This window comes from Topomyia yanbarensis, chromosome 2, assembly GCF_030247195.1.
Source record: "Topomyia yanbarensis strain Yona2022 chromosome 2, ASM3024719v1, whole genome shotgun sequence".
NCBI lineage: Eukaryota > Metazoa > Arthropoda > Insecta > Diptera > Culicidae > Topomyia > Topomyia yanbarensis.
In genome coordinates this window covers 342,149,941-342,174,844 of record NC_080671.1, presented here as the reverse complement: position 1 = coordinate 342,174,844, position 24,904 = coordinate 342,149,941, and the positions used below count along the sequence as shown (strand labels likewise).

Genomic DNA, 24,904 nt, shown 5'->3' with positions numbered 1-24,904 from the left:
TCTCCGGATAAATAAAACAGCCGGAGAATGAGTGAATGAGTTTATCACGGTATCCTTTTTTCGCTTGCTGCTTTCCTGCCGTTATTCCAAAACACGAAAAAACAAGTCTATCATATTTCTTTTCCGCTTTTCTTTGTAATTAAGTGTATTTTTTGAAGTTTTTATCTATTTCCACGAAATTAAAATTTTATCACCTTCTCCGGTGAGAAGGAAAAAGTCAAATAAATTTTATCCGGAAAATCATTCTCACGCTATTTGTGGAGACGGAGAATTTTGCGACTCATCTTATCTCGAAAAAGTTGGACATCGGATAAGCTTCTTCTCGCGTGAGTGAGAGAGAATAACAATGCCTGGAGTAGAGAGTAGAGAGTAGAGAGTAGACAGTAGAGAGTAGAGAGTAGAGAGTAGAGAGTAGAGAGTAGAGAGTAGAGAGTAGAGAGTAGAGAGTAGAGAGTAGAGAGTAGAGAGTAGAGAGTAGAGAGTAGAGAGTAGAGAGTAGAGAGTAGAGAGTAGAGAGTAGAGAGTAGAGAGTAGAGAGTAGAGAGTAGAGAGTAGAGAGTAGAGAATAGAGAGTAGAGAGTAGAGAGTAGAGAATAGAGAGTAGAGAGTAGAGAGTAGAGAGTAGAGAGTAGAGAGTAGAGAGTAGAGAGTAGAGAGTAGAGAGTAGAGAGCAGAGAGTAGAGAATAAAGAGTAGAGAGTAGAAAGTTGATGGTAGAGAGTAGAGAGTAGAGAGTAGAGAGTAGAGAGTAGAGAGTAGAGAGTAGAGAGTAGAGAGTAGAGAGTAGAGAGTAGAGAGTAGAGAGTAGAGAGTAGAGAGTAGAGAGTAGAGAGTAGAGAGTAGAGAGTAGAGAGTAGAGAGTAGAGTGTAGAGAGTAGAGAGAAGAGAGTAGAGAGTAGAGAGTAGAGAGTAGAGAGTAGAGAGTAGAGAGTAGAGAGTAGAGAGTAGAGAGTAGAGAGTAGAGAGTAGAGAGTAGAGAGTAGAGAGTAGAGAGTAGAGAGTAGAGAGTAGAGAGTAGAGAGTAGAGAGTAGAGAGTAGAGAGTAGAGAGTAGAGAGTAGAGAGTAGAGAGTAGAGAGTAGAGAGTAGAGAGTAGAGAGTAGAGAGTAGAGAGTAGAGAGTAGAGAGTAGAGAGTAGAGAGTAGAGAGTAGAGAGTAGAGAGTAGAGAGTAGAGAGTAGAGAGTAGAGAGTAGAGAATAGAGAGTAGAGAGTAGAGAGCAGAGAGTTGATGGTAGAGAGTAGAGAGAGGTCAGTGGAAAGTAGAGAGGGAATGTAGAGTATAGAGTATACAGCATACAGAAGAGAGTAGAGATTAGAAAGTTGATAGCAGATAATAGATAACTGAAAATAGAGAGTAAAAAGCAGTATATAGAGTAGAAACAATAGAGTATAGAATATAAAGTATATAGGAAAAAGTATAGAATAAGAAATGGTGAGTAGTGAGTGTAAAATAGACCGTAGAAATCAGAGACTCGGTCAAACAGCGTCGTCCCGTGCCTCCCACACCGTAAGCGAAATGAGTAAACCGCAAAATAAATTTCGCTTACTAAGGGTCATTCATAAATTACGTAACGCTTTTAGGGCGTAGGGAGCACAACCAATTCTGACATGTTGTGCCATATGGGGTAGGTAGAGAAAGCTAGAACGATACATGACATGTTTTTACTGAAGAAAAAAAAATGAATTTGTTACGTATTAGAGGAGGAGGATAGAGAAATTTGTGACAATTTGTTACACCGGGGGAGAGGGAATCAATATTTGCGTTATGTAATTCATGAACCCCTGGGTAAATGCAATCGCGATCGACTTCACACTGATGAAACTGGAGCTTCAGCCTACGGAAGTGTCAAACTCCACCATACTCGGAACGTAATTCTCATAACAGGTTCATGTGTAAGAGGAGCGGGGGTTTTGGGTTCTCAAAGCCATTCCAAGAGGATTTTGAAGTACTTTTGAAAGTTTCTTAGCTTTCTGATCAGGAAAAAAGTATATTGCAAGCCGTTTTGACACATAACATGTAATTCGCTTTCGCTAGTCGTCAAAGTTGATCGGCATCTCTTGTTTCTTCATGTTTCGATATTAGCAAAAGTTGTGAGTAGATCAGTTACACAGAAAAGGTCGGTCAGCGAGCTAGCAACGGCAACCTTCTTTTTTTTTTGATTTAGTATCTGCTGATAAGATAAAATCGAGAAACAAAATCCCTCTTTTTCGCATTTTGCTTTTATTCCATCGAATTGTATTATACCGTCAAACGGGGGAACATTGATCACTTTTACAAAAGTTTTTCGAATAACTTTCTTAGAATCAAGTGGACGTAACAGTTTACATTTTTAAAACTAGTATTGATACCCATAGATTGAAAATTTTCAAATTGTTGGGTATTAAAATAAAATAACTTCGTTGTAAATTTTCATTCTATGTTTTCGGGGTAACTTTGATCAGCAAAATATATGTATCGAAATAAGAGTTAACGCTCGGAATGTTGTGTAAATTTCATATCCGTAGGCAATTTTCTGGCCCGATATTATGTTGTCTCATAAGAAAACAAAATTTCATAAAAGGATACAGTCGACTTTTACCAAACTTTTTCAAAAAAATAGTCGAAATTAAATAATTAACAACTAAAATCTTGGATTTTTAAAATGAATTATTAGACAAAAATATTTACGATTTCCAAAAAAGATTTCAATTTACTTGAAGTTGATTTATTTAATTAATGTACATGAGATTGTTTGAACAGTTTGAAGTGACGCAGGAAAGTTGTGTCATTTTCAATTAAAATTTGTGTTCATAAAAGATACATTAAATGGCGAAATAATCGTTGCCGATGGGTGCTGAAGATGTTTAGAATATGATTTGTGTTTTGTTCTTATGATTTTGTTAAAGGGAATCATCTTATCCAACGTTACTGAAAAAAGTCTCATTTGATCAAGGTTACCCCGGTAATCAAAGATACCCCGTTTTACAGTACAGCTTTTTTGTGAATTTGAAGAATGGGTACACAGTTAGAAAATTTCTTGTGAAATTACATCATCTAAGTTGCACATAATAGGAGCGTCTTGTTGAATGTAAAATTACATGAGACCATAATGTAAAATGTTGAATGTAAAAATACATGAAACCATTGATTTTTACATGCACTGAATTTTCAATGTAATTATATTGCATAACCGAAATCTACAATAGACCATTTCTTATAGGCTTGTTGACAATTAACGAACAAAGAAATCAATATGGTTGCTTCGGATAACTGATGAATTCGTAAACTATGTACTTCAGTTTATTTAATATTTTCCAATGCGAATTTAAAAAGAAAAGATCATTTATATATGCATATAATGCGCTTAGAAATTTTGTGTAAAAGTTGTCTTTTGAGCTCGACTATCGCAAATTGCTGCTTCATTTGTTCTGTTGGTCGACAATTTCATGTTCCGAAAGAGCTGTGATGATCTTCCGCACGACGCGCTGACGTCGTCCTACTCTTGTTGCAGTGCTCTTTGATCCCAGCAGTGGAATAATTTTGAGGAAATATTGCTGAACAAATTCCAGAAACTTCCCATTGCTGGTAACGTACATAAAATTGTGTACGTAGTATACTGCCATCAAATTCTCAAGGCCATCAATGATATTATCAGCTCCATCATTTAGACGTAAATTTTCCGCATACACGTAGTATACGAATCTGTCTGCTCCAAGATCTATAATGAAAACGATTTGTTTTATAATATACTTCTGGATTATTAATGATCTATGAACTGCCGCTAGAAGCATAATTGTCCCATGTGTATAGGGATTTCCATAGCACATGGGACAGTAATGCTTCTAGCGGCAGTGAATGTGTCCAGCGATTCCCTGTATATCAAATAAAAGTGATTGTGTCTCTCTAAATTGTTGGCGGTTAATCTAATTTTTACATATGAAACTGTGTTACAATTATGTATAAGCTCCAAAGGTCTAAACATATATTAAAGATCAAAAATATCTCCTACATTACTGCACAGATAAAAAATAATAACACTGCGCTATTTTCTACTATAATCAAAATGTGTCTAAAATTCAACTATCAGATTGATTTGGTTTACTCATGCTCAAGCCCATCCCATCAATACATATTTTGTTTCGATTTTGAAATCTATCTCGATAAAAATATAAAGACAGTTTCTAAGGAAATGTATTATAGCTAATAGAGGACGCATACAATTGTTAGCACTGGTTGGACATTGTCTAGCTCTTAGATATGATAGGTTCCTGCGTGACATTTATTGCACTAAGTGCATCATGTGAAAGTAATGGGTAACCAAGTGCTGGACATGATTTGACAACTAAATGCATGACAGAATTAGAGCTCTGCACCCTCTATTAAACATAATATCTTTACCTGTGCACTTTGAAAATATAAACCTCAAACAAATTTTTAATATTACTGTTTGAATGCACAATATTTTAATAGCTATAGGTAAAACACTATAAACAAAATCTAACCAACGAAATAAGCTTCCCCACTGTTGCATTATTCTAATTTAAATATAAGTTCAGTAGTTACACACCAACACAAACGAGGACTGGTCCTGCTACATCAATTGAAATATCGTCAATATGTGTGCCAATCTGCAATGTAAAGTTGATAATATATAATAAAATATCATAAAGAATTATTTCATGTCACCTCTTTTTGTATGATGAGGTTGTCGATATTTTCTCCGAGCAATGAAGCGAGGAAACTGAACACTTCGAGATCTGTTGCATTATTTTTCAGACGATACCCACGCCGGCATGTCAGAGAGTAATTAATGATTTTACTTTTCTTAGATGAATAATATTTCCGAAGGTCTGAAACGTCAACTCCTGTTGCTTTCGTAAAATGAAAATTCAAAATCTTTGTGCAACGAACTATGGGGAACTGTTTCAACGTACTTTCAAGATCTTGTTTTTCATCTAAAACATATCTTAGATATGCTTGAGATTTGCTCATAAATTCATCTGTGAGCAGATGTGGCTCTTCGCGCAAAAGCATAGACTTAATGTCCTTCGTACAGTCCGGCGATGTTTCGGTCCAATATTCTTTAATTGTTCCAGCTCTGACATTCCTCAACTTTACTTTTTCTGAACGAGAAGTTGATGGTTTATTTGGATCCTTAAATCGATTTAGATAGGCATTCCTGTTGATCATTTTATACTTTAATGATACGTAGCCTTCGCCTGCTCCGAAACCATCGTCATCCTCAAACTCCAGACAAGGATATCTGGATAATATTTGCTTCGCTACGCTTTCCATAGTATCTGCACGAACGTTCGTGTCTATAGCCCGCAATTGATCAACTATAATGTTCACAAGAGTATTTGTATCTGCATTACTGATCCGCATCATTCTGGGTACCTTAAGTTTCGGGTTTTTATTTTTGAAATCCTGCTTTTTTCTTAGCTCCGTAAGTAAGTTATCGCTCAATTTACTCCAATTTATTTCGAATGATTCAAATTTCATATCCACAGAAACTTTCTTCTTATTTCTCTCGACTACAATCGCATTGAGGGACCGTTTTTTGCTTGTATTAGGCGATTGATTTTCGTCGAAGTCTGCCAACGGATCGTCCGCACATTTGCTGTTGTAATCCACTTCATCCAGTGCCGTATCGAAGCATTGCGAAAGCTTATCGTCATGAATATCAATTATCATTTGTGTAGCCATCTGATCTGTATTTTGAACTTGGTGTGTCTCGAGTGTTTCAGTTGCTGATTCCTGTAGTTCTACTTCTTCATTGAAACCATCTTGCTGAGCTACATTTGGCAACGATTCTTCTACTTCATCTTCGTTACAATCGGGAACTTCTGTTGAGCAATGAATATTGAAACATGATGAGTAAATTCAATTATTAAAATATGCATTTTTTATTTTGGTCGTGTTTTGTAAGACCACAGACAAACAGACATAACACGATGAGGGAATTCCTTCAAAAAATATAGTTCCGCCCCTTTGGCAGAATACTAGCTCCATCTCTTATATACGATACCAAACACTTATTTGCAAGTACACAGTATACTGGATGCACCTACAGAATTGGTACTAGCGCTGTACCCAACCAGAAGGTATGATTTACACACTAATAGGTGGAATTTTTACAATATGTTTTCTTTTTCATGTACAATGCATTAATAATTGATTCGTAATCACCTAATTTAGGTAGAGTGAATATACCCACTTCTAAGTTCGTGCACTTTTCTGGATGCCTATATAAATAGTACCTAAACTCCACAAAACTGCACATACTCACCAGTAGGTAGGTAACTTGAAACCACCTAAAATTAGGTAATGGTTAATCAGAATTAAGCAAATATTACCTAAAAATAGATAAATATTATATGGATTGGAACCTATTAGTAGGTAATTTGTACCCCTTTTATGGGTACTACGCTACTACAAATTTTCTAGGTTTATCCAGTTTGCTCATGCTTGGCAAAAAAAAACCTTTGGTGGTCTGCCCCCTATACCTGGGCAAATGTATACAACGGCAGTATACCAAACCGTTGCGTACATTTCTCTGCCTAGTGTTCCAATAGTACAATATGTGTAGTGGCCCCAATAGTAAAAACCTGTTTTAATCCACCTAGAGGTGCAATTGTGCCTTTCTCATTTCTCCAAACTATGATTCAATACCTGGTTCGTACAATATAACTTTATGGAAATGTCTTTCATTCTTATTACACTTGGTAAGTATATATAAGAGCACCTTTTTGCATTCATCGCGGTATCGGTTTGAATCGGAGTTTTCTATGTGATCGCACTCCACAACCCGTAACTCCGGAGCCGGAAGTCGGATGGAGATGGAATTTAATATCGGTTTCCGGGGACGCAACACCTTTCATTTCAGACTAAGTTGATCAAATCTGTCTAGCCATTATCGAGAAACCAATATAACCGTTATTCTGAATTTGGATGCTTCCGGATCCGTCGATGGTGACCAGTGTGGCCAAAGAGACTTTGAATGAATGTTGGTGACCTAGATCTACAAATTCAACGGTTTTGTTTACATTTTGGAAAAAAAAATCACCTTTTTACATTCATCGCAGAATTCGTTAGAATCGGGATTTGCTGCGTGATCGTACGTATCACCCTGTAATTCAGGAACCAGAACTCGGATCCACACAAAATTCAACAGCAGCTGATGGACCTTTCATTTAAAATCAAGTTTGTCAAAATCAGTTCAGAAAATTCCGAGAAACCGATGTGGACAAATCAACAAATTTTGTTTTGTAACCATACTCTTCAACTCGTAATCCGGAACAAGATGTCGGTTAAAAATGAAATTCAATTGCAACCCATGGGAATATTATACCTTTCATTTGAATCTTAGCTTGTAAAAATCGGTTCAGCCATCTCCGAGAAACCGATGTGGACATTTTGTTAACAAATCCGCACATACACACATACATACATACACACATACAAACACACATACATACATATATACACACAGATATTTTGCGATCTCGGCGAACTGAGTCGAATGTTATATGGGACTCGGCCCTCCGGGCCTCGGTTAGAAAGTCGGTTTTTGGAGCAATTGCATAACCTTTCTATATGAGAAAGGCAAAAGAATAATATTTAATTAGCTTAATCAGCATGAGTTCAATGTTATCTTCATGTGATTATATTTTGAAATGTTGGTGGAATGGGTTTGAAAGTGGAGGGAATGGGGGGTTAGTAGAGTGGGAGTGGAGGATGCGTCAGAAATCCTTCATCTTATTTCGGTATACGGGGTGGATGAAGGAAATGCGGGCGTGAGGGTGGTCCAAGGGGAGGGTAGTGATGAAGGAGGGAGGTGTAAGGGCAAGGCGGGGGGGGGGAGGGCGACGCAATACTCAACTGCATATTTTGCCTTCCATTTGAGACTTGGTTTGAGAAAATCGGTTCAGTCATCACCGAAGAACCAATACTTTAATTGTGGAATATGCCCGGAATTCCGGACTTCCGGAATCGTCGATAGTGGACAATATATTCAAAGAATGTTTGATTGGCAATCAGTGATCTAGATCTGCGATTAGAAGTAATTTGGTGACCATTTCAATAGTTTTTAGCCTCTGAGGTATTACGATTGTACCGATTTATATGGGAAATTCCAGTGTATCCTTACTAACACCCTTGTAACTCCGGAAGCAAGAGATGGAACCGAATGAAATTCAGCAGCAGTCAATGGTATTACTTTCATTTGAAACCAAGTGTGTGAAAATCGGTAGAGAATTCGTTGGGGAATGGGTGTGATATTAGCTTAGGAACTTGGCGGGTTCCCCGGGGGCGTCATGAACCGTCATAGGTGGCCAATGTGGTCAAAGCTGCTTTGATTGATCATTAGTGATCCAGACCCGCAAACTAGAGTAACGTTACATCAATTTTGATATGTTTTACATCATTTGAGCATCATGGTGGTACCAGTTTATATGGGAATTTGCTGTGTGACCGCACTCTTCAACCCGTAACTCCGGAACCAGAGGTCGGATCAACTAAAAATTCAATAGCAGCTTATGGGAGCGTTATACCTTTCAGATGAAATCAAGTTTGCGAAAATCGGTTCAGCCATCTCTGAGAAAATTGTGTGAGTTTAAATGACACACACACATACACACACACATACATACACACACACACACAGACATTTGCCGATCTCGACGAACTGAATCGAATGGTGTATGACACTCGGCCCTCCGGGCCTCGGTTAAAAAGTCGATTTTCACAGTGATTGCATAGCCTTTCTTTATATGAGAAAGGCAAAAATGGGGAAAATGTTTACTGGTTTCGATTATGTTTCCATGCAAAGGTGTTTTCAGAAATAGTTGATGAAACGTTTTGAAACCTACCTTCAAATGTTTCTATAAATGATTTCTAAAAATGCTCCCTTAAGAAAAGTTTAATTTCTAACCGAAGCAGGACGAATATCTTCTCCGACACCAAACATTAGAGCCAGGTTTAACGATACGTTAAATCTGGCTTATAAAAGTTAAGCGTGGGTGGAGAAATCGGCGGTTTCATGCATTATCATGTTTTAAGAAACTTTGCTTTGCACACCTGAACGCGAAACTGCCATTGAAAGCAAGAAAATACTTTTGAAGGACTTTTCTAATTTCGGGATCACTATGCGACGTGATAAACTTATATCTATTGCTAGAGCGGTGAAGTGTAAAGAATAGAATTTGACTGATTACACCCAAGTTTGAATGAGTGTGGCACCGACTACACCGTCACAAAACAAAAGTACCAATAGTTAACTGTAAGTGTAAGTTGACTAATTGTTACCCTTCGTCTCTGACATGAGCGAAACATGAGATGGCTAAAACAAACCGAACACCTTATGTTCTCAAAATTTAGTTTGAAAAGCGATATAATGAGACTTTATGAAGCTATGCAAATAAAGCATGTATACAAAAGCAAGTATACAAAATAGGCTCAAATCCCAGCTCAAAAACTATCTTTCAAACTAAGAAATTCTCTTAATAAGGTAGCTTAAATTCAAAAAGTATTCTGAATTTTGTTCGTACTTTAGTAGTAGTTTACTATTAGGATCATAAAATGTTCTGTACACTTCAAAAATTTACTTGCAGCTCGTAGGATAAAAATCCAATTCTCGCGTGATTTTTGTAAACGTCATAACTCTTTCAATTACCATGGCGTTACTACAAAGGTTACCAATAATTTTACAATACGTATCAACAGTCACTAAAGACAAAGTAAACAAAGAGTGGCCCTCATTTGCAATAACGTTGTTTTCAAAAATCACGAGAGAATATTTTTTTAACATACATAGTACAATTTCTAAAATTAGGGCTCCTGCTTATACCGATTTCCTTAGACCTCTTCAAAACCCATGTTCAAAAATTGATCAATTATTATGTTCAAATCTATAATGAACTATTAGGAAATTTTATATCAATATGAAAAAATTGTGGGAATGAGTTTATGTATCACTTCTATAAACCATAAGAACAAAATACGTCCGTCACTCATAACATAGTGAATGCAAGATAATTGAGAATTTAGCCATGAACCTACATTTTTCAGTCTTGATCAAATTATAGTTTTTAAGGTATACCAAAGATTTAGCTCCGTGAAACTAAAAAAAAACATTATATTCCATAAAGCACTTTTTACACAAACTACTGGTTTAAGCTTAAGTATAAACAAAAACTATAATGTCACCATAAGAAAATAAAATAACTTGCACCCGCCCGAGTTACGTCAGAAGAAATAATCAGCTGATCAAAAATGTCTCATGGATTCAGGGTGACCAGATAGAATTCCTTAATATCGGTAGGGTCACTAAAAGTTTACCGGTAGTTATCGGTAGGAGGGGTTGTTGTTCCAAAAACGTAGTATTGAACTGGAATTGTAAAATACTGACAACACAGATATCTGACCAAATCTAACCCAAAAAATGAATGTTTAGTAGGATGTGTCCAAAATCAATAAAAATCGGTAGTTTTCGGTAGGAATAACAAAATATCGGTAGTTTTGCCTTGGTCGTCTGTGAATTGGTAGGGAAGAACAAAATCGGTAGGACTACCGATAATTCGGTAGGTCTGGCCACCCTGCATGGATTGCCTAATGCGGCATGCGGCGAGGTGCTCGAAAAAATAACATCGAAATAGCTTCTGCAACGAGGGGTGTTTCTATTTTTGAATAGATTTGTTCCAGTACACGCTTCTTCCCAGTTAAACTCATTCCGGAACCGGTTCGGATTTCTGAATGGAGTCATTATGGATTCCAAATCAAATGCAACAACCGATTCCGAATCAGAATCGGTTGTTGCATTTGATTTGGAATCCATACTGACTCCATTCAGGATTCCGAATCAAATTCCGAATGGTTTGACCGGGTTGCTCCCAGTTGTTCCGGAGTAAACAGGAGCCAAAAAAGTTGCTGTATACGTATACGTGCCAGAAGAAGTTTCTGTATACGACCAGAAGAAGTTTCTGCAGATACTGGAATGAACCTAATGTACTACATACATTGAATATAGTCAGTATATTTTCAACCATCAAAGACAGCGGTCACGATACTCAGTGTGCTCCTGCTTCTGTCCGAGCCAGTGCAAAGCGAACGAAAAAAAACAGTTACTTGTGTGCATTGTTTGAAGAACAAAGGATACCGTTACTAGTATTCTTGGGTGATTTTTCAAGATGACTGAATCTCATGAGCAAAACGTGATTATTCGGCCTAACACAGTGGCGATTGACTTCAGGTCATTTCGCATAAGACCAAGTATTCGTGATGTGGAACATCTGCTGAAGGTGAAAATGCAGCTTCGGTTTTCGGAAGTCTCCACCATACAGCTTGAACACGTCAGGCATGCGGTGCTGATAACCTTCAACAAATTCGCCCAGGCGAAAAGATTTATTTCGCAGAACAACTTGAAACACGTGCTTGTTTGTGACAATGTTGAAATCAAGATCCCTATATACAGGATAATGAAAATATTGAAGTTAAATTACATGATTTATCTCCACTTACTTGTAAAGTGGCAATTAAAAAAGTCATGTCGAATTTCGGAGCAGTAGAATCTATTACGGAGGACACATGGAGAAACTACTTCCCAGGTATTTCAAATGGTGTCTTTGTGGTGATAATGCGGGTAGACCAACCCATTCCCTCCTACCTTACCCTGCAGTACAAAACAGAAGGTGGTGATACCATTACACAGCGAACTCTTTGTACATATGAAGGACAAACGAATACGTGCCAGTTCTGTGAACAAACGGCATACTACGGACAACCCTTCCCAAAAACCGCTGAGGAAAGCTCACCTGCAGAAAGAAATGCCAACACCCAAGCTCCAGCTTCACCTGAACCGCAAACGGTTGCCAAATTTGTGGCTGCTGTTCAGGCAATAATGACAACTGTAAAAGCTGCGTCTAGTACTTCAAACTTAACAACTAATACCACCACTGAATAAACTACTACCAAGGATGGAGTGTTCACATTCGTGACCCGCAAGGGCAAGAAGCCAGCAAGAACATCTGATCGCGAGTATCAAGGCAGTAATAAAGGTGCTGATACGGACGTAAACGACAACGAGAGAGACATAGATAACCCCGAAATTGGCGAGAGAAGGAACATCTTCCCGATGCGAAAAAAGATCTCCGCTTGTAATAGCAAGTTGCGCGCACGGGATCTTACAGGCGTAAAATAAAATGTATTGTAATTTTTATTTTTTACATCTTGTAAATACATAAAAGACCCATGGCTCCTTTAAGCTAACGTATTGAGCCGTGTAAAATAAACGAATTAAAAAAAATACATTGAATATAATCAGAATGCATAGCTAAACTGCTTCTCGCACCTAAAATATATCTAAGGACAAAATTTCATTTAGCGCACAAATCTATGCTATTATATTTCAATGCTTTATGTCCTAGTTTCATATTTTTGTGTAAACCATGTCATAGAACAACGAGTGACATTATTAAGCACATAAGTTATTGATATACAGTGGTGATTCTCTGGTTGAACCACCATCACTGTTAAACTAACGAATTTGATGCGCTGGTTGGAACTATGGAGAGTAATCAAAACCTAGTCGAATGCAATGTTTGTAATGTAATGGCATCTCTTTACACTTTAACCCTTGTCATTTTGATTGTCATAGTCATAACATGAGATTTTGACATCCAGTTGTTTTTAGTTGGGCAATGGTCCAACTAGGAATGTCCGAATAGTTCTCGATTAATCGAGAATGGCTCTGGTGTTTGACATGTTCAATTGGTTCAACTCAGTGTCTCCGCCTAACTATGAATATAGCAACTATAATCACAACTGTATATTGACTGATATCATCGAACGGTTATAAAATACCTTCCGTACATTCGCTTACACTTTTAAAATTTGAGAATTTTTTTCAAAATCAAACGCTGAATCTCTAAATAAAGTGTCGACATGTAGCTCTTTTGTATGGCGCGAAGTGATTTTTCTCGTTTTGAATAATAGTTATTGAAACATCTCGTGATTAATTGTAATGACACTGACATGTTACTGGTAAACAAAATGTTGAGATCACAGAGGACATTTTTCTCGAGCGTTAAAGTTGTATGAAAATATACTATCTATTCTAAGGTAAATGGGATATTTTTACCAGATGCTTCTAGATCTATTTTTATAGTTCTTAATTAGAATCCGTTGATATACCACCTGGACAAATTAGTGTCTTTTTTGATCCCCCTCTCTCCCTCTTCGTGTAAAAACATGGACTCTTTCTGTGTCTTTATGTCAGACTTTTTTGCCGAGTAATTACATACATTTACACACAGAAAACAATATCGGTAAAGGTAAGAGTGTTCCGCTCTTAGCAAAAAACAATCAACGCCTACTATTAGGTTGAAAGTAAACCTTTTAAAATAATCAAGAATGATAATCAAAATAAAAGTTTTCCTTTTAAGCTAATGAAGAATAGTAATCAAAATAATAGTTTTATTTTCAAACTAAGAGTATGCGTTGGTTGTTTTTTGCTAAGAGGGAAAAATTCTTATATTTACTAACATTTTTTTGTGTGTGTACATACAGTGATTTAAAATTCTTGAAAAAATACTTATTTTCGCAGTTTGCATAATTTTTTGGAAGCTGATCTATTTCATGTTTACAGAACTTTATAAGTTTTTTAGACCAGCGGTTCTCAACCTTGTTTGCTCCGCAGACCCCTTCAAACTCACCTTGGGTCATCGCGGACCCCTTCGAAATTATCCTGGGCGGTCGCGGACCCCTTCAAAACTACCCTGGGCGGTTGCGGATACCCACGGCTTAACATCGATTTATATGCTGTCAACATATTATTTTCAGTCTAGTACGGTAAAAAAAACTTGAAGTTTCAATATCCGCCCGGAAAAGATTTTCCTCTTCGTGGACCCCCAGGAATGACATCACGGTCCGCGGACCCCAGGTTGAGAATCGCTGTTTTAGACTATATAATTTCTGAATTAAATTTCGTTCATTTAAAATGTATATAAATACATGATGTATTTTTGTATTCACTAATTTTAATAACAATAAATTAAAGTAACCAATGAATTCTTGAATTAGTTCATAGAATGTACACAAAAAGTTTTCCATGGTTCGGGTCCAGGATCGAAAGATAGTGAGGCTGGACAAAGTTACAGAAGATCGATCAACTGTAACATGATTCCAACTATCCAAAAATATTCACTCTTCCGATATTATCCGATTCACAAATTCCAAGCGGTTTGAAAATATTGAAATTTTTACAAATTTGAGGCATTGAGGTACACCCTAATGATGCAGGGCCAAATACTATGTTTAGCAAAATGTATTTCTAAGAATATGTGCACAGGCTTCCCTCTTCTACTTCCTTTTTCATTGATCAAGTGTTTATGCAACTGGAAAACAAGTATGTTCACAAAGATCACCTCGAAAATACTAGCATTCGAAAAGATATAGAAAATTGACCTCTGCACTGGTAGGTGGATAGATGCCGAATTGTCCCAAAAAACTAGTTATAGTTTATTTGTAGTTCATATTAAGGCATAATAACAGCAATAGTTGCAATAAATAATTTGGACCAGGATTCGACCCTAGTTACTCCTCTGTGCAGCGTACAGAAATCAGTATCTAATGTTCTTTCATTTAGTTTATTAGTTATTGCAATAAAAGAACATAATAAAAAAGAAAAAGACGATAGGTGCTAGAATAGATTTGACTTCAGTCTCGAGCTGCCTTTATATAACGTTTTGGCCTTTTTGTGATAAAAATCAATTGTGACCCCCTCGTATAAGAATTCCAACCTTCGACTTACTTTTTTTCGACCTTCGTTACGTTACGTTACGTCAAATCTTCCGGTATTTGATTGGAAATTCTTGCTGGTATCTTCCGAAATTCTGGATCAAATTCAACAACCGATTATAACACGGAGACAGTTGGTGTATTTGAGTCACAATTCCGGTGGAAATCAGTTAGGATTCTGAATCAAATTTTTTACCAGTTTGACTGGGATAAGCTAATACCTATTCTGACGTTTGAAATACGCACACTGAAGCAGATTTTGTTTGTTTTTCTTTAGTGATTGGAATATTAATATTAGAGATAGTGTTTCGAGAGTTTATAGAGATAGAGTTTCGAGAGTTTATGTGTTTGTTTAACTCTAAAATCCCCGTGCAAACAATCTTTTCCTACAAATAAAATCGACTAGATAGTTGAATACCAACCCAGGTGGTTAGGTATATATCTCATGTGTTGCTTGAATACTACTGGAAACCTCCCAGGTATTTGATGTTTTGAATTTTGTTTAGTGGAAGCGGAAGTGAGGTTGTTCCGTACACTGTCCGCTTGTAAAATGTATCATGTGACCGTAGTTAAGACTGAATTGAGATTTGTTAATAAATTACAATTACAATTACAATTACAATTTGTTTTCCCGAAAAGAATAGGCTATTATGTGCCAGCAAATATAGTAAATGAAGCTCATACCATTGCCATTTTCATTCGAGTAGACACTGGAGTGCGCCTGTTGTTTCGGTTTCCAATACTCTCCTGGGCTTAGTAGCATCATGAGCTGGTCTTGAAAAACCCCAAGCACGAGATCGGTGGTTATTTTACAACCATCACTTTCCATAAGGATTTGATCGACATTTTTCTGCAATGCAATTGACCCTGCAAATATAAAAGGTAATTATTAACATATATGTCGTGGTAACAATATTACTTACCTTGTTCTAAGAGGCTTTGTATGTTTGGTAGTGCCGGTATTATACATCTGTTTGTACGTCGCGAATCACAAATTCGGAAGATAGCAAATTCTTCCATTTTCATTGGTAGTGCTTATTACTGTAGTGGAATGGTATGTTTAATAAACAGATATTCTCGCTGCTTCTCTTTGAAAGATGATATAGGCGTTCTATCGATAAAATCATTGATGTTTTTACATATCAGTGTATGTGTTTGTTCGCTGCCGTCAACCTCCAGTATGCCTCGTTCATGTATATCAATAACTGCCCACGTTTCACCATAAACGTAAACTGAGCCTGAGCTAGTGTTATGAATAAGGAGTTTCAGTTTTAATACGTGGAACGATGCAACGAAATCGTCATGTTGTAGAAAGAGAAAGTTATCCTTGCTATAATTATACCCTTTAAAGAACCCAGTTTCAACATAAATCATTTGTGGTCCAAGTAATCCAAAAATGTTTAGCTTTTCTTGTAGTGACAGAGAAAGTTCTCTGCTATCTTCTAGATATTTTATTACAACAAATTTGTTTTCAAAACGTTTGTTATTCATATTAAGTATACCCTGGTAAAATTGGTGGTGCTCACTACAGAATTTTAGGACATTTTTGAAGTTGATAGTGCTTCGTAGTGCTCGCTTAAAAAAGCAATGCTTCCGTTCGCAAAACAATGTGCAGAATGACATTAGAGGTCCTAGCCACAAAATCAATTTTGGATAGTGAGTTATGAAATGGTGTTTGGGTTTGAGTGGCGTTTTGAATTCGTTCACTCTAATATCTAAATACTCTCTTATTAGTGATGCCAGTAAATAAATATGTTCTTTGGATATTACCGGTGCCGTTATAATATCTGTAATTCGTTTGATCAATAAAGTCATAACAAATAACGGGTTTGATGATTCAATATTTAGATTCAACATAATAAATGGAAGAATTTGAATCAAATGCCATACATCACATGCTTTTGCCTTTATCGTTTTCGATTTTCTGGTAAAATCAAACGTTATTTTCGTGTTCACGTTGAGAGTACTAAAAATAGCGTTAGCCCTTGCTTGAAGAAACCTCGATTTTAGGATGCGTTGTTTTATCATTTTTTTCAAAATTAAAAACAGATCGCAGTTTGCCCACCCTTCAAATAAATCATGCGCTAAACAAGGTGCTGCTCCAAAATGAAACACATTGAAATACTTTAGTTCGTTAAATACGGTATCAGTTTTCACACCACGGTAAGGTACTTTATGATGGTTTTCTGATATGACATGCAGATCTTGAGTGTGTGAATCTGGGGTTCGCACTTCTGCAGTATAAAGGTAATCTCTATTAAACTCGTCATGATTGATATAGCAACAACGACAAAAATGTGGACACCGAGAGAAATTTTCGGTCAATCCGGCGATCTGATGAGCGCCCAAGTTGTCGTTCATTGTAGTGAATATCGATCCAAAAATTCGCTCTTCTGCATTTCCCTTAATCAGTATACCTTCCTCTTCGAGTATTTTTATATCTTCTATAAGTTTCCTGAAAATTCTGTTTTGTCCGAACTGAGAGAAATCTTTGTTTTTACACAATAGAACAAGCTGCACGTTATCAGTTAAACAGCGCAGATGGGGCGGAAGATTTCCCAACACCATATATACACAAATAAGTTTATGACGACCAGTTGCATTTCCGATTGCATTTACGACAACCTCTGCAGCGTCTTGATATAGAAAAATGTTGATTGTTTTGTGATTAAAGAAGTTGCTACTTTTGAATTTTAGTCCGTCAGTGTAATCAGACAGAAAACCAGATCTAGTGTTTCTATCTCGGAAAACGGTTTTGTAAATTGTGTCGTCTTCTAGCATCGAACGCAATGTGTCTAATATAGGGACATAGTAATAGAAGCATGGATTGTGCTCATTATCTCTCTGCAACGGGACTTGGAGAGGTGGCACAAAGGAAAAATTTTCCCTAAAAAATTTTTTACGCATATGCGACGTTCTGAAAATACCCTTTTGCCCAAAACAACGGTTCATCAGGTCTACTTGGGTCAGATCGTGTTCAATACTTTGTTGAACTGCACATGGCAAATTGAATTCCTCTGCGGATTCCTTTAAGCACTGTTTAACACAATCTTCACGAACTGCTGCTGCTTCACCGAAAGCTACGACTACTTCTTGTATAGCTGTATCAGTGACGTGATTTTTTGACAAAAGTTTGAGGAAAAGGCTTCCGATTATTAATTCGATCTGACGACGCTTGATCGAAATCAATTCGATGGATGAAGTTGGAATAGTCGGTGCAGTTATAGCCACTTCAATGTCTAATCCAACTTGCTGATCTACTTCAAGTGTTGCTGAGAGATGACATGGTTGTGAACTTGAAACATTTTCGGTTCCGATTGGGAGATTCATCCGATGGTAATACATGTTGTGAATCCTCATGGCATTACAGGTAGCGAATGGTTTTCTTGTACGGCATCGAAATGGGCAGAAAACAGGCTGCCCTAGTGAAATGTGCCACGCTGCATGTTTCGACAATTTTCGTGCATCAGATTCTGTGACACTACACGAATCCACAGAACACTTGTATATTTTGGCTGTAGATTTGGACAAGTGACGTTGTCGAAAGTGTTTTTTGAACGCATTCAACGATCGAAAATTTGCGAGGCACTCGGGGCATTGGAACAACCGATTTCCATGCACGCGCATGTGTCTGAAGCACATTTCAATGCTGGAAAACGCACAATCGCACAAAATACACTTGAAATTGTCCATTTTAATTTTTTTCACTCTTACGCGCACTATTTGCTTCCGCTTATCAAAATGGCTGACACTTGTTTGTGCACGATGCACTTGAAAGGATCATTTTCTTGGTAACAACTAAAAGTTACATTTCGTGTAATGTAAAATGCAGATACATAGATGAAAACCTACATCTCACAAGCCGCTCCGTATATGTGCATTATATGTTATGTGGAATTACATTCGAGTAATATAACTTTCTGCTTAAAGTGATAAAAAGCTACATGAATAATACGTAGTTATGGATACAACAGATTCTAATAAAAATACATCAAATCGAATTTGATATTCAATTGAAGGTCGTATTACATGTTTATATTTTCAGTTTGATTTGAATTTATGGGTGCTGTAAATTTAATAATTTCTAACGGTGTAGCAATCTTAATTTATTTATTTATTATTTATTTATTTATCACGCACATCAACAGGCCGTACTCGGCCCCAATGATGGAAACTTAAACTAATTACATCTAAAAAACTGCAGGAATCGATTTCTCAATGATATTCGAGACAAATGAAAGTCGAACAAGTGCGACACACGATTGAAGAGGCGTTGTAGTCCCGTGATAGCTGCATTAGCTGTTTGAATAGTTCGTCGAAACGGCACTCTCAGAAGAACGTTTCCGCGTAACGTTCTGGACCTTGCTTGGATGTTAACTCGCTCTAGTAAATCTGGAGAATCGATGCGTCCTGACAGAAGATCAGAGATGAATAAGGCTCTTGCAGTTTCTCTACGACGCTGGAGAGTATCGAGCTGGATGAGTTGACACCGACTCTCGTAGCTTGGTAGACGAACATGATCGCGCCAAGGCAGGCGTCGAAGAGCATACCGTATAAATTTTCGTTGAACGCCTTCAATTCGATCGCTGCTGTTCATGTAATTCGGGTTCCAGACCGCCGAACAATACTCCAGCGTAGAGCGCACTAAAGAGCAGTATAGGCTTTTGAGACAGTAAATGTCTGTAAAGGATTTAGCCGTACGGAAAATGAAGCCCAGGCTTCGCGATGCTTTACCAACAACATACGAAATGTGATTCTTAAATGTAAGTTTCGAATCTAACAGCACTCCAAGATCCTTAACGCAGCTCACCCGGGAAACAAGAGCTCCAGACAAGTTATATTCAAACTCAATGGGATCTTTTTTTCTGGTGAACGATATCACAGAACATTTCGCCGGATTCAGAATCATTCGGTTGTTTTCACACCATCTGCTGAAAGTGTCGAATTGCTGCTGCAAATATTGTGCGTCCGATCGGCTCCTAATTCTGTTGAAAATTTTTAGATCATCTGCATACGACAACCGTAGTCCTTTCAGCTGATAGTTTACATCGTTGAAATAGAGAGTGAATATTAATGGTCCGAGATGACTTCCATGCGGAATACCAGTCGTTGCGGAGAACAGTTTGGAGTATGCATCACCTATGTTCACACTGAGTTGACGGCCAACGAGATAGGATTGAAACCATCGCAGGAGTGATCCACTGAAGCCAAGTTTTTCCAATTTAGCGACTGCGATATCGTGATTGATTTTGTCGAAAGCTGCAGATAAGTCAGTATATATAACATCAGTTTGTTGATTCGCATCAAACCCTTCGGACACAAAAGAGGTTAGAGATAGTAGATTCGTCGACGTAGATCGATTCGGCATGAATCCGTGTTGGTCTTTAGAAATATATTCCTTACAGTGAAAAAACACTGACTCCACCACGACTAACTCAAAGAGCTTGGAAATGGCACAGAGCGCAGATATTCCTCGATAATTGTCAATGTTTCTCTTATCACCTTTTTTGTGGACAGGAAAGATGAAAGCTGCTTGCCACAATTGAGGAAAAATCGCGGTTGTCAGTGACATTTTGAATAGTTGACAGAGAGGTTCCACCAAACCAGATATACACTTTTTCAAAAACACAGCAGGGACACCATCTGGCCCAGGAGATGACGATGCTTTAAGCTTGGATGCTGCTAATACAATATCCGAGTGCTCCACATGAATCTCACTCACTGACCGTTCGAGTTGGGCCACGCCGCTAGCTGCAACGTCAATCTGCTGCGAGGACAGAGTCTCACTGACGAACACACTCGCAAATTTAGAGGCGAACAATTTGCATATGGCTTGTGAATCATGCCCAACTTCACCATTCAAGAACATTGTAGAAGGTAAGCCGGTTTCTTTCCGCTGCTCATTGACGTATCTCCAAAACGATTTAGGATCCGACTTAAGCTTACGTTGCATTTTTCGTTGGTAGTTTGAAAAACAAAAACTGTTCAGTTTTTTAAAATCGTTATTGAGCCTTACATAATAAGCTCTAAGTGACAAGGTACGGCGTTTGGTAAACTTTCGTAATGCTGCTCTTTTCGCAGTTTTTAGCTGACGTTGCTCGGCTGTCTGCCAGGGGGATTGATCACTTCGTTGATTACACTTTGGGACATGACGGTCGATAAGGTAGCTCATTATATGGCAGAACGTTTCAGCGGCAGAGTTCACATCATCCTTGCTTAGCACAGAATCCCAGTTAATACTTTGTAAAATATTCAAAATGCTGCTATAGTCGGCCCGCTTATAATTGTAACACACGGTGGGCGCGTGGCTCGAAAACTTCATAGGCGGTACGTCCTGGAGTGTAAGATGTAGAGGCGGATGGTGGCGAACATACTTTACTAGCGGGGTGAGGGCGGTGGAAATATGCGGCGATTGATCTCTGGCATTGACGAAGCATAGATCTAAAATCCGGTCGTTCTCGTTCGTGGTGCTGTTGATCTGCTGAAGTGTAGCCGTGCTATAGCCATCCAGAAGAGTGATGCTGCCAGGATGAAAAACAGATTCGTCTGGGTCGGGTTGTAGAAATCCGTTATGAACGGAACGCCACTTTATTGTAGAAAGGTTGAAATCGCCGATAATCATGATTTCGTCAGTGAGTTGCGCCATCGCGGAAACAGAAGTCAATGATTCAGAATGAGAATCAACTAGTGCAGAGTCGCGAATTTTATCGGGAGGGAAATAAACCACACATATATATATAATGTTCGATTTCCCAATTTTATCGCTGCCCATACTTGTTCGATGCTGCTCCAAGCGTCATTTGTTATATGTTGAACTTTTAATCCACGACGCACAGCGAGCAAAACACCGCCACCGGAGGATTTGTTGCTGTTGAGAGGGCTACGATCACATCTGAGAACCTCGTAGTCAGAGCAAATCACCTGGCTGGATAGAGTCTGCTCATTTAGCCATGTTTCTGTCAATGCGATGATGTCGTAACAGCAGTCCGAGGTAGCTAGACGATAGGTATTTGCACAGGAATTCATGCCTCCCACATTTTGATAGTATAAGTGGATGGGCGACGATTTTAGGCACGGAAGGCTGACCGGCACTCCTCGATTCATTCGTCTGGAATGTACACCGGGGCGATTGGAATGACTGCTAACAGCGGAAGGATTGGGTGAACTGCATGAATTGGTAACACTCGTGATGGAAGTTGGAGTGCTCCTCAGGAGGTTTCCAGCTGACGGCTGACAGCGATGACTCATTAATTGACAGTCGGAAGCATTCGAGCTAGAACAAACAGTTCCATCAGGAAAAACGGTTGATTCATCAACATAATTTTGAAAATACTTGCCAAAGAGGGCAATTTGGAAGTCCCCCTCTCCATTCCCAGACACAGGGCCGGGACGACTGAAGATACTGCTGACTGCAAGAGGCACGACTGTGCTGGGAGGATTGGGGGATTCCATATTGCTTTCTACGGTGCGTCCCGGTTGCCGTTGATCAACAGGTGAATTGTCGGTGCGTGGTCTAAAATAACTGCTATTTGCGATGGATTTATCCCAGTCGAGGTGTTTTCCGAAACCCAAGCTTCCCGTCATTATTACGTTCTTGCCGAAAGTCGATGAACTCGCGGAAATACATCCCATCCGGCCAGGTATCGGCATTGAGAGCCATTTCTCGAAGTTGAGGGTCAACACCAATTTTGAAAGAAATGAAATTAAGCCCGCTCAAATTTGCGTCTTTTTTCACTAACTTCTTCACTTCGACCGGATCGTCCGTTGAGAGGCACTCCTTAACCATAGCACCAACCTCAGCTTCGGAAACGGCGGTAGCAATTCGTGACAAGTAAATCCAGCATTTACTAGTAGCGGGTTGAACAGTGATTGTGGGTACCTTTGCTACATCACCCTTTTTCTTGCCACACGTTAGACTAGGGACATCGGATTTAGAAGGATATTTATCATCCTCCGTCTCGCGAGCACGTTTGGCTCCAGCTCTATTTGGAACGGGCCATGATATGGGAGTTGCAGGCAATGTCGTTGCGGATTCCACTGATTTTCTGGTTTTCTCCAGATGCTTCAAGCGCTGTTTTATGTGTGTCGGTCAGCAAACGGAACGCTTCGCTCAAAGCTGTAAAAGCTGCATTCACTGCGGAGGATTTCATCAAATCCACACAGCTGTCGCAAAGCCAGAATATATTCGCTGAGTCGTTAATCATGTCCAATTTTGGACGAGTGAGCGTTGAACACGATAGATGCATGATTCTGTAGCAAAATCCTTGGCATTTCAGCTGATTCAAAGTGGTAACCGGCTCGGAGCACTGCAGGCAGATCGAATCCATTGCGAATCGCCTACAGGTAGGCAACAGTAGCTACTTCGCGAGTAAGCTTTCCCGATATGCATCCACGGTTTCACCACAAGGATTCTATCACTACCGACGACACTTCGGGAGAACAAAATGTTTATCAATTGTCACCGCACGACCAAGAATCACAAATTATCAGTCAATTGATCAATAACTGCAGCTTAGGCGAGGGCACAAACTCTATTCTAATTGAGAAATCACTTAATATACACAAAAAAAACGATCCAAAATACGAGAACGAAAATAAACAAACTGATTCACAACAGTGTTACCAGAACTTTTTAATTATTCTAGGTTTCAAAAAAATCACTATTCCGAGAATCCTGGTCCTGTATATTTGAATTCTTTTGAATCCAGTTTTCGGTACTATGGAATTCAAATGCCAGTATCCAAAATTACCGACCCCAAAGAGAAGAAATTTGATATCGACCTAAATCTAATTATAACAGCAATCATTTCTAAGAATCTTTCTGCATAGCACGAGCTATTAGACATCATCTTTTGTGTTAACAAGTTTGTGCTGAAAAGTTCAGGGTTTTTTCCTAGTTTTAAATTAACAGCGTTAACGCAAATTTCAATCAATTGTTTCAGACTAACATGGTGGACTAGGTTTATTTCCAGGGTAAAAGAAATGAACTTTCTTTCGATTATGCAAAGAAACGAATTAACTTACGAGACTGACAACTATCAAAAGAGGGTTTATTCCATTTTTCCGAGCGCTTTCATGGCGTCCGATATTTTGACATTTCTAACTAAATGGCTAATTTCATTATGCCGACTAATCTTTATATCAACCCCTGCACAGGGGTGAACAAGACAACACCCCACATTACATAGTTCACTTATAGTTAATAATGGGTTTTTCTCTTTCTCCCACAGATCTCCACGTGACGGAAATCATCCAAAGCCTTCATCCACAATGAATAACCCACATCAACGCAACCGGAAAGACTTGATACCAAACACGTAGCCAAAGATGATGGCAAAGAAGCATCATCTCATCGAGCTCATTTAGAACTGACTAATCAGCTTTCCTTTTCCGTCGTGCGTTCTCAACTGGAAACGACTTAGTTCAACCATCTGTAAAATACCATCGAAGCAATTGATTCCCTCCCAGCGCCCGGCAGCTTTGACAGGACACATTTCAACGCGGCACTGTTCACCGTTCCGAATCGAAGAAAATGTCGATCACAGGCTCACTGGTCGGCTACGAAAACAATAACGATGTCTCGAAGAAGAACCGCTCGTTGCTCAACATAACGGCGACCTCGAACGCATCCTCGAAACAATGTCAAAGCCTTAACACAAGCATATCGAACAGTGTGATAACAACTGCCAGCGGCCAGTACCGGCACCGGCTGGATGGCACCGGAGGAAGTTCTTCCGGTGGTGGTGGTGGCGGCGGCAGCACCAAAAAGCCCCGCCGATTGCATCTGAACACACTGTGGTCGGTGTGGTATGGCCTGCTGATCACACTCCTGCAGGGATATCTGGTACTCCAGGGCACTCACCGCTACCTTGGCCTATCGGCGCTGGTCTGGAAGTATGAGAAACCGACGACCGAGCTGGATATACAAATAGTGTTCTGTGGATTGGTGGTATTGTTCCTGCCCCTGTTACTAGCCGCCGCCATGTTCCGCGTGGGGAATCTCGCCAACGATGGAATTAAACTTGCGTCCGGCACTAGGCTGTGCTCGTCGGCACCCACCGACGGGCTGGAGGAGGAAGCATTCGAGGGAACACTACGGTACGTATGCATATACTGGCATGCCGTTCCATCA

At 38.8% G+C, this 24,904-nt stretch overlaps 3 protein-coding genes across 5 annotated transcripts in view; 1 reads left to right on the top strand and 2 right to left on the bottom strand.

Moving 5' to 3' along the window:
- LOC131684094 (protein tincar) overlaps window positions 1–24,904 on the top strand; it is a 487,885-nt gene that overhangs the window by 327,741 nt on the left and 135,240 nt on the right. For both annotated transcript variants that reach the window (XM_058966650.1, XM_058966649.1), the window contains one exon: window positions 24,003–24,870. In XM_058966650.1, coding sequence (XP_058822633.1) covers window positions 24,305–24,870 — 566 coding nt within the window. In that variant the 5' untranslated portion in view covers window positions 24,003–24,304. The remainder of the gene's footprint in view (window positions 1–24,002; window positions 24,871–24,904) is intronic.
- LOC131684097 (uncharacterized) lies at window positions 3,155–16,111 on the bottom strand. 2 transcript variants are annotated; one of them, XM_058966657.1, is made up of 4 exons: window positions 15,457–16,111; window positions 4,666–5,825; window positions 4,547–4,607; window positions 3,155–3,697 (listed from the first exon to the last, which is right to left on the bottom strand). In XM_058966657.1, exons 1-4 carry the CDS (start codon window positions 15,599–15,601, stop codon window positions 3,399–3,401), a joined length of 1,665 nt encoding a protein of 554 aa, XP_058822640.1. In that variant the 5' UTR covers window positions 15,602–16,111; the 3' UTR covers window positions 3,155–3,398. The 2 variants fall into 2 exon arrangements, with proteins under 2 accessions (XP_058822640.1, XP_058822641.1); XM_058966658.1 differs by lacking the exon at window positions 15,457–16,111 and adding an exon at window positions 10,039–10,291 and having other exon boundaries at window positions 3,157–3,697.
- LOC131680647 (uncharacterized) lies at window positions 22,313–23,099 on the bottom strand. The gene is made up of 2 exons (XM_058961361.1): window positions 22,908–23,099; window positions 22,313–22,843 (listed from the first exon to the last, which is right to left on the bottom strand). The coding sequence occupies exons 1-2, from the start codon at window positions 23,097–23,099 to the stop codon at window positions 22,313–22,315; spliced, it is 723 nt and encodes a 240-aa protein (XP_058817344.1).